The sequence below is a fragment of the Mastomys coucha genome, unplaced genomic scaffold (assembly GCF_008632895.1).
Source record: "Mastomys coucha isolate ucsf_1 unplaced genomic scaffold, UCSF_Mcou_1 pScaffold18, whole genome shotgun sequence".
Lineage (NCBI taxonomy): Eukaryota > Metazoa > Chordata > Mammalia > Rodentia > Muridae > Mastomys > Mastomys coucha.
Genome location: NW_022196900.1, coordinates 19,926,291 through 19,936,226, shown reverse-complemented (window position 1 = coordinate 19,936,226; position 9,936 = coordinate 19,926,291). Strand labels below are relative to the sequence as shown.

The window sequence follows — 9,936 nt, the reverse complement described above, 5'->3', positions numbered from 1 at the left end:
ATATATATATATATATATATACACACAAATGCACACACACACACATTCATATCACATTGAAGTACACTCCCTTGCTGATTTTGTTATGTACTCACATTTTAACTAGAGAAAAAGATAAGAATCTACTATGATTTGGGGCAAAACAAGATTAAATGCACAAGTAATGAGTATTTAATATGGCTATTTTAAAATTAAGTGTTTGACCACTTTTGTGTGGCATAAAAATTTAGATTGTTATGATCTCTGTGTATATACACCAGAAATATTGCTCATGTTTTAAGCTTTCTGATAAGTAGACTTAGAAATATAACATAGAAAATCATACTTCAAGAAATTTCCTTGCTTAAGGATTTTTAAGTTCATTTTAATGAGAGTGACACTGGAAAAAAATTATAAACAAACCTGAAAAAGAAGAATCTTGTTGAAAGAAAATTCCCCTTTTTTCCAAACAGGTTTAACATTGACTGTTTTACGTTCAAATGAGAGAAAAGACTTTCTGGAAACTACCAGTGTTTTAAAAGGGTAAAATTGTATTTTTTTAATATACAGCATAGTTCAGCAGCAAAGGGAAAATTCCTCCTGTGTCTGGGTTGTAGCTGTAGCTGTAGCTGTAGCTGTAGCTCAGTGTTGGAGTGCTCACAGGCCAGGAGTCAGGCCTCAGTTTGATCCCTAACACCCAGGAAGGTAATGGCTCCCAGAGTTCAGGTTAAGGAAATCTGAAATCCACAGCTTTACTCTCTTCATGAAAAATTCCTTTCACCAAACATTTTAACTCTCAACATAGCCTTGTATATTTAGTAAAGTAAGCATCCAGGGACTTAGTTCAATCTTATTTTAATATCCCCATATTATTCTCATCATTGTTGTTAAAATACTAACAAAATTGGGCACTCAGCACTCAGGAGGCAGAGGCAGGGTTTCAGCCAGGGTCTCTGCAGAGAAGCCCTATGGGGGTGGCAGGAATGGGGGCGTAATGGGGAGGGCTAGGGAAGGAAAAGGAAGGGAAGGGAAAGGAGAGGAAGAGGAAAAAAAAACTTTTAAAACAGTCTAGTTTTTCTTTTTTTTGGTTTTTCGAGACAGGGTTTCTCTGTGTTGCCCTGGCTATCCTGGAACTCACTCTGTAGACCAGGCTGGCCTTGAACTCAGAAATCTGCCTGCCTCTGCCTCCCAAGTGCTCGGATTAAAGGTGTGCGCCACCACCGCCCGGCTCTAGTTTTTCTTCAGTTTCTTGGCGTGGCTTCTCATATCTCCCTTTGTCCTCTGGAGGGGCTGCTAATTAATAATAGGCCTAGCATTGTGTTTTTAAATGTCTTTATCGTGCCTTTATTTCACATAGAAATTATTTCTAGTATTGGGATCCAAATAATGAAAAGAAATATAAATAAAATAGAAGCCCACAAAACTAGGAATAAACACTTTTTAATTTTTATTTATGTACATATGAATATTCTTTGTATATATATGGTACATGCCAAGGGAGGGCATCAGATCCCATTACAGATGGTGGTGAGCCACCATGTGGTTGCTGGGAATTGAACTCAGGATCTCTGGAAGAGCATCCAATGCTCTTAACTGCTGAGCCATCTCTCCAGTCCCAGCATACACACTTTTGACTTCTAAATTGATCTGGATAGAAAGCAATCAAGGGTTTAGTTACAGTAGTGCTAGCTATCTCATGTGAAGATGGTGAGAAGGCAATGCTTACACTGCTGTGTCTGTGGCCTTTGTCTTTGTTAAACACTCATGAGGCCAGTGGAGAAGAAATAGTTTCACCTGGCAGTTGGAGATTTTCATATGCTAGTATGGAGATTTTCGACACTAAGACTTAACATTGCTGAGGTAAGGCAGATTTTTCATGTTGACACCTATTATTGATAGTACTCGGGTAAAAAAAAATCAGAGTTACTTTTGGGATATGAATATATGAAATAGTGTATGTCCTGGTATTTTTTAAAAGTATGATTATTAGAGAAAAAGATAAACTGGTGGTGTATGCCTTTAATCCCAGCACTCAGGCAGATCTGTGAGTTTGAGGCCAGCCTGGTCTACACAGGAAGTTCCAGACAGCCAGGGCTATGTAGAGAGACCCTGTCTAAAAACCCAAAACCAAACAACAACAACAAAAGAAAGATAAAACGAGATAAATGCAGTCAAAAGAAATGAGCAGCAAGTGTGCCCATGTTTCCCAGTTGAGGAGTCCGAGGTCAGGCGAGCGCAGGAGCCATCTTTACTGCTCCAACTAAGGAGTGGTACAAGTGTAATTCCCCTGTCTTGGCCTCTTTTCTCTCCAGTACACATGCCTGTGTGGTTGTGCACAACCACAGCATCAGAGCGAATTTCCCCTGGAGCAGCTTCTCGCTCGTGGTGGAGTACAACTATGTGGGGCACTCTTGCTGGGCCGAGCACTGCCAACAGTTGGATATACCTTTCCTGGCCTTTAAAGTCGCTGTTCCAGACACAGCTCTGCAGAGTAAGGAGACAAGCCAGCGTTCTGCTCCACTAGAGCAGGACTGTCCTTTCACAGAAAGACTTTTCTTTGTTCTGCTTGCTATTCCTAGAGAAATATTGTGTTTGTATAACTTCTTTAACATGCACCTGCATTACTGCTGTTTAATAAAAAAGGGAAAGGTGTGGCAGAAGAAAAAGTGAGCATATAATTCTCTTATTTAGGAAACGCCTTGCTGGATCGATTTGGTGGGTTTCTCTTGAAAGTTCCGATTCCATATGTATTTTTTGCATCTGAAGGACTTCTTCATACTCCAGAAATACTCCGGCTGCTGGAGTCTAAGTAAGGCACTGCGTTTTAGTTGTTGGTTTTGTGTGTATATGTTCTAATAAGCTAAATAGTATGCCTCACATGTTGTAGTCTAGTTTGTTATATTCTTGAATATTTTAGTCTTCCCAAGACTAAAATATATAAGGACTGCTTTTCAAAGAATATATCAATTTATATTTCTAATCCCTAAACTATAACTATTGAATATCTTTTTATGATATTTACTTTCTCTTGTTACCAGCACATATAGACATCTTATGTGTTATTTTTCTATAAATTACATATTCAAATATTTGAGCCATTTGCAAAATCAAGAATGAGAATTTTTGCTTAAAAACAACATGGAAAACAGGATTATGAAGTTCTGGATGGATGGCTGGGTTTTCAGGCCATTAGTTTTGAGTAATACCAACACTGAGTGTTTTAAACTAAAAAATAGTGTGCCATAGCACACAGGAATACTCAGGTGTGTGTCAATGAAGGATAATTGGATTATTATTCAGATATCTAAATCAACATTCTGTGCTTTTGTTTTCACTTGAAAGGTTACTGGCATTCATCAAAAAACTGTTAGCTATGTGTACACAGGGAGTTGGGTTGTAGCTCAGCTGTAGAGTGTCCTTGGTATGTGTATACAAGGCCACTTAGTCTTAGTGAGGCCCTGAATTTAACCTCCAGCAACAACTTGACCTCCAAAAGTAAGTAATTGACCTCAATTTAAAAAGAGAGAAGAAAATTCTGATAAATAGTGATTTTATAATCTTTTGATATGGTATTTATATTTTATGAGAACTAGGATAAATTGTTCAAGACATTTGTAATGTAGAATACATACTAATATTCAGCACATTACTAAGATAGCATATACTTTTTTAACAGCTTTTTTAAAGATTATCAGCCTGCCTCTGCATATACTTTTTTTTAAAGATTTATTTTATTTATTTTATGTGTATGAGTACATTGTAGCTGTAGAGATGGCTATGAGCTATCATGTGTGCGGCTGTGGGAATTGAACTCAGGGCTTCTGCCGGCCCCGCTCACTCTGGCCCAGCTTGCTCCGACCCCGCTCGCTCCAGCATAATTCACTGTAGCTGTCTTCAGACACACCAGAAGAAGGTGTCAGAACTCATTATGGGTGGTTGTGAGCCACCATGTGGTTGCTGGGATCCGAACTCAGGACCTTTGGAAGAGCAGTCAGTGCTCTTACCCGCTGAGCCATCTCGCCCCCTGCATATACTTTTTAAAAGGATTATCATTGTAAAGAAAAAAAAAGATAAAAAGAAATTAGCATGAGCTGTAGAGATGAATCAGCTAATTAACAACAGTACCTGCAGGGGACCAGAGTTTAGTTCCAGCACCCAGATTGGGCAAGCTCATAAATAACCTGTAATTCCAGCTCAAGGTGATCCAGGGAGTCTGATGCCCTGTTCCGGCCTCCATGGGCACTGGAATGCACATGCATTCACACATACACACACACACACACACACATGCACACACATGTACACACATAAAAATTAAAGGTACAATTTGTAATAAATAAATAAAATGAATAAATAAAAATGTAAAAAGAGATGAACACAACTCAAGGTAAAACCAATAGAGAAATGCACCAGAGGCTTTCCAGAGCAGGTTTAGATTAGAAGTGAAATGTTTCTAGTTTCTTTTATATACTGAAGAAATCACAATTTTCTTCCTTAAATTCAAAAAATGCATTGAATTATGAAAGAAAAACAGTATGTCACATAATTTACTCTTCAGAAGGGCAGCTCGAGACTTAGAAGTGCATTCTTGGCCATGGCATGCTCTCCACTGAAGAAGATTGTCTTTTGCAGCTATAATATCACACTGGTGGAGAGATGCTGCTGCGGGTCACTGAAACTCTTTGGAAGTACAGAGTGTTATGTAGTGGTGACAATCGACGAGCATACTGCTGTAGTTGTGCAGGTAAAACTGTAATGAACAATAGAAGCTCAGGTGGGAAGTGGACACCCCCCCACTCCTTAGCATAAGGATGGGGAATGAATATGTTGTTCAAAGGTATGAAGTTATCACATTAAAATATATTAAAAAATAAAAATCACACATAGTAAAATACATACAACTCAGTGGGAGAAGATGCACCTAATCTGGCAGAGATTTGATGTACTACAGTTGGGGGGACACCTGGGTAGGCTCCACCCTCTCAGAGGAAAGTGGGAGGGTGTAGGGAGGGACTGTGTGGAGGAGGGGCAGCATTTGGGATGTAAATAAATAAATCACGCATACAACTATGTGGGTACTTAAGATGCATATAAATCCTTGAAAGAATCTTTTTGTATGTTTGCTTGATTGAAAGTACCAATTGGAATTGGAGATTAGAAATCAGGTTTGATGATACAGAGACTACAAATTATTGGTAAGTGTGGTGAAGTACGCTCTGATTTGATGAGCAAACATTACAATATAAGAAAGATATAATGGGAAAGTTCAAGTCCTGGATCTTTAAAGATGCAGAGTGTCGGGGATATTTAAAGTTCCTAATTATTTGCTGACTTGGAAAAAATGTCTTAATCCATAGTTATAGAACTTACTATTAGAAGAAGGACGTGTCATGAATTACACACATTATCAAAATGTCTTAGTAAAGGACAGGAGGGTCCAGACGTGGAGAGACCTGGGAAGTCTCCTCAGCCTGCCCTTTTAACTGCAGAGCAGGTTCCAGGGCTTACCTCAGGCCACCATGCTTACAGGGAAAGTGCTCTTTCCCATGGCACCACCAACAGGTTATTCCATAGGCTTTCAAATGTGCTTCCTGCTGCCCAGAGTAGCCATGCCCCAGCCCACAAAAATGTGTACCGTCGCAGGAGCATTGATTCTGCTGTTGCATGGCATCTTGGGCTCTAGAAGACCCACAAGGCTCCCTGTTGATGCTGTCATTGTTCCTTGTTTTATGTCTACTGCAACTCTCCCGTTTCCATGGGATTTTAATTTTTACACGAAATAGGAAACCATACCTATTCCTCTTAAGCTATCACTTATATGCCAGACTATTGAAGTTTTTAAGCAGTAGTCAAGCTAATGCATGTTCATTTTCTTTACTTTTATAGGACCTAGAAGAATTACATCATGAGAAGGCATCAGACAATATCATTATGAGATTAATGGCACTGTCGTTCCAGTATAGCTGTTGTTGGATAATATTGTATTCCAAGAAAACACTAAATTCACAGTAGGCAAACGTTTCTCAATCCCTATTCATAGTCGGAGTCTTCTTAGTCAGTCCTCTGTACACAGATGCTCATGTCACGTCATGTTATTCATCTAGTGTGCTTTCACTGAGGCACTCTGGGGTTGGAGGCAGATGACACATGCTGTCTTGGGCATTCTGTTCAGATCATCCCTTCCTACCCCATCTTATTAAGCATTATTGTTTTACGTGTTTTATTTCTTTGTAATATTGGGTTTCTTTGCTAAATGATAAATCACTTTTAAACCTCATCTAAAATCATGTTAGCAAATCGAACACATAACTCCTTCCTGTACTTTGATAACATTAGAACATGAACATTAGAAAATGCCATGTCCAGACAGTTGCTTGAGTCATCACCATATCTCCTGTCCTTTCCTGATAAGCAGAAGAAACGTTTCTCCTTTGTCCTGTGCCAGCAGGCTTTACCCGCTACCTCTGTAGCCGTCTTTACTTGTGGAGGTCACTGTCTCATGAATGGTAATGCTTTTATCTCTCACTGCTCTGCAGCATTTGTCTGTTGTCAGTTGTGTGTCGCTCCAAACTCTCCTTTCTAAGATCTTTCCCCTGTCTTTATATTTTATTTGTGTCAGTCTCTAAATAAATTTGTTGTGAGTTCTTTCTCTTCTGTTCTATTCATTATACATCTTATCTACCACAGCTTTCATCAATATCTGTTGGTCTATAATTATTACATCTGCAGTCTTTTTGGAGAATTCCTGGCATAAATCTCCATTTTTTTTTCAAGACAGGGTTTCATTGTGTAGCACTGGCTTTCCTGGAACTTACATTGTAGACCACACTAGATCTGCCTACCTCTGCCTCCTAAGAGCTGGGATTAAAGCCATGTGTCACCATGCCCCACTTTTTTTTTTCTTGATGCTATTCTTATTTCCTAGTTTACCAAACTCTTTCTGTATACTTACTATCTTATGAGAGAGAACAAATGCATACTGGAGTCTCAGAGTCCAAACACCTTGGCTCTTAACTCCTTCTCTGTTAACAAACAGCCCAGCCAGTCATTTATCCTTTTCCACCTGAACTTCAAAGTGAACACTAAGGTCGTGCTTTAACACTGTCGCTTTGAAGATTAACGAGGCTGTGAGACACTTTATGCTCACTGCTACTTAGAAATCATTTTTAGGGGCTGTTGAGATGGCTCAGTGGGTAAGAGCACTGACTGCTCTTCTGAAGGTCCTGAGTTCAAATCCCAGCAACCACATGGTGGCTCACAACCATCTGTAATGAGATCTGATGCCCTCTTCTGGTGTGTCTGAAGACAGCTACAGTGTACTTACTTATAATAATAAATAAATCTTGCACACCTTTAATCCCAGCACTTGGGAGGCAGAGGCAGGCAGATTTCTGAGTTCGAGGCCAGCCTGGTCTACACAGTGAGTTCCAGGACAGCCAGGGCTACACAGAGAAACCCTGTCTCGAAAAAAACAAAAAAACAAAAACAAAAAAAAGAAAAAGAAATCATTTTTAAGCTTCATCCAAAGCTTGGTAGTTTTTTAGATAAATTACTTATTTGGAAGTTTTCTAAGGTTGTTTTTAGATTGATGTTTATATATATATAGTTTTGTGGTTCAATTGGAATACAGGGAGAATAGCAAAAGACTCTAGCCTGTTTTCACTTATCATGTAAATATTCTTAGATAGCTTTATTTTTATCCAAATATATAATATGATTATTTATGATATCATAAAATATAATTATTTTCAGAATTTTAAGTTTCATAGTTCTCTGTCATTAGGTTATTGTATCCTTTAAGTAGTATCTCAATAAGCTGACCAAATGAGAGAAATTGAAAATGCAGAAGAAATTATTTGAACTATCTTAAGTTGTTCAAGCCGATAGTTTCTGTACAAGGAAGAGCTCAGTGACCTTTGAGAATACCCCTTGGTTTGATGTTTGCTGGAAAGAGGCATCATATAGTTGTACTCGAGGCTATGATTTATTATGTCCAAGGTAAACAACCTATAATGCACAATTAACAGGAGAGGAAGCTCACTGGACAAAGCCTGGAGGAAGCCTCCAAGAATCTTTTACTAGTTTACTCAAAGTGCTTAATTTTCTCAGCAACGAGTTATGACAGCACTTACAAACCTTTGTCTAGCCAGGAAGCTTAATAGAGACACATGACCAAGGTTAAGGGCTTAGCACAAGTTGGCGTTTCCAATGCTCAGAAGTGTTCAACAGAATTCATATTATTTGTACAAGCAGCTTGGGCAAAGTAAGTTACTCTGTCAACCTGTTACTCTGGAAAAACTTTATCTGGGTGTAGTGTGACACCATTCATGGGGAAATGCAAACATGTCTACTTCCCCTAGGTAGGGAGTCAGTGACAAGCTAAGGATACCACCAAGCCCAGCTTGGTGGGGCAGAGTTTATTAGGCTCCTTACAGGATGTGGGTGAAGGATTAGCTATAGGAGCAGAAATGACTCAATGAATCTACATCACCAGAAGCCCACCCCAGTGTGGGGATGGCTCACCAAAGCTGCACAGCTTTGTAGCACACTGCGACCTGTAACTCACTGCACAGCTCACAGACAGCTGACAGGTTGCAGTGTGTCTTTTCCAGGCAGCTCAGTTGGAAGAGGCTCAGACCACCCAAGCTGCCTGGAAGAGGCAAATCAGCCAAGCTGTCTGAAAAAAAGCAGAGAGCAGCTGAGCTGCCTGAAAAGGCTCAGACCAACCACACTGACTGGAGAAAGCATGCTCCAACCATATTGAGCTGTCTGCAGACTGCAGTGAGCTCCAGGTTCCCAGCTTTTCTGAGCTGTTCACCATGATGGGGTGGACTTTGGTGACATGGCTGACTTTGAGTCATTTCTGCTCCTGTACGTAACCCCTCACCCATAGTTCTGTAGGTAACCACAATAAAGCATGTGGTTCACCATGTTGGAGTCTAGTGGTCTCCTTACTTTGATCTGTCATTTGGGATGGATAGACATTTGCTCACATCTCCCCAGGAATTTTGATAGACAACACAGAGGAAGAAGTACATAAGAGTACTTGCCTAGGAGTTCTTAGTGATAAGCTGGCAGTCTTACTGCTGCTTAAAATATACACAGTGAGTGGGTAAAGGTAGAACCATGTTCTCACAGGACAACAGTCACCTTGGCCCTGGTTGGTAAATACTGAAGGGGAAAGGTGCTCATGGTGGTATCCTGCTCTTTGACCCTGAGATGGAATAATCTATGTGTCTAACTTTAGTTCATTCCTGGAGATAAGAATGGGATGGGTCGGATTTCTCTTCTCACCCCTCGTCTTCCTCCACACACAGCCTCACATCCCTAGCTTTAATAGCATGGTTAAAGACAGGAGGTGGAAATATCTTTGCCAGACAGGGTAGAATAAGTGCAAAGAGAGGTGGACATGCTTGCAGTAACATGTCCATTGAATAAACATATAATAAAATTCTTCTTAGGTACCATCTTACGGAAAAGACACTTCATCACCTCGCACAGATTTATGCAGCTTTGGTTTCCTCAGGCCTTAAATCTGAAGAACTGGATGTAAAGGTATTACTTTCCTATACATGCATATGTTTGGTTCATAAACTAAAATAACACTCAGGTGTCTAGTAAAAAGAAATATTAAAGAGCCAATAAAGAGCAGGGTCAATATGAAATATATTTATCTTTGAGCTTGTTTTAAAAGTGTTTGTGTGTGTTTGTTTACATACACACCTAAGTGCACACAAAGCAAATAAATAAGCAACAAAAACTTTAAGCCTGGTATGGTGCATGCACCTATGATCTCAGCACTCAGGAGACTGAGGCAGAAGGATGGTGAGTTCAAAGCCAGCTAGGAAGATATATAATGAGACTGTCTCAAAAACCAAAACAATAGTGATCTTTTGCTGCGCGCTATGTCCCGCCGGCAGGAAAAACGCAGCACAAACGGATTCTTCTGCAGTATAA

General features: G+C 39.7%; 1 protein-coding gene across 3 annotated transcripts in view; it reads left to right on the top strand.

Moving 5' to 3' along the window:
* Shoc1 (shortage in chiasmata 1) overlaps positions 1–9,936 on the top strand; it is an 87,745-nt gene that overhangs the window by 58,144 nt on the left and 19,665 nt on the right. For all 3 annotated transcript variants that reach the window (XM_031377531.1, XM_031377530.1, XM_031377529.1), the window contains 6 exons: positions 453–522; positions 2,292–2,470; positions 2,671–2,788; positions 4,612–4,723; positions 5,866–5,987; positions 9,441–9,534. In XM_031377531.1, coding sequence (XP_031233391.1) covers positions 453–522; positions 2,292–2,470; positions 2,671–2,788; positions 4,612–4,723; positions 5,866–5,987; positions 9,441–9,534 — 695 coding nt within the window. The remainder of the gene's footprint in view (positions 1–452; positions 523–2,291; positions 2,471–2,670; positions 2,789–4,611; positions 4,724–5,865; positions 5,988–9,440; positions 9,535–9,936) is intronic.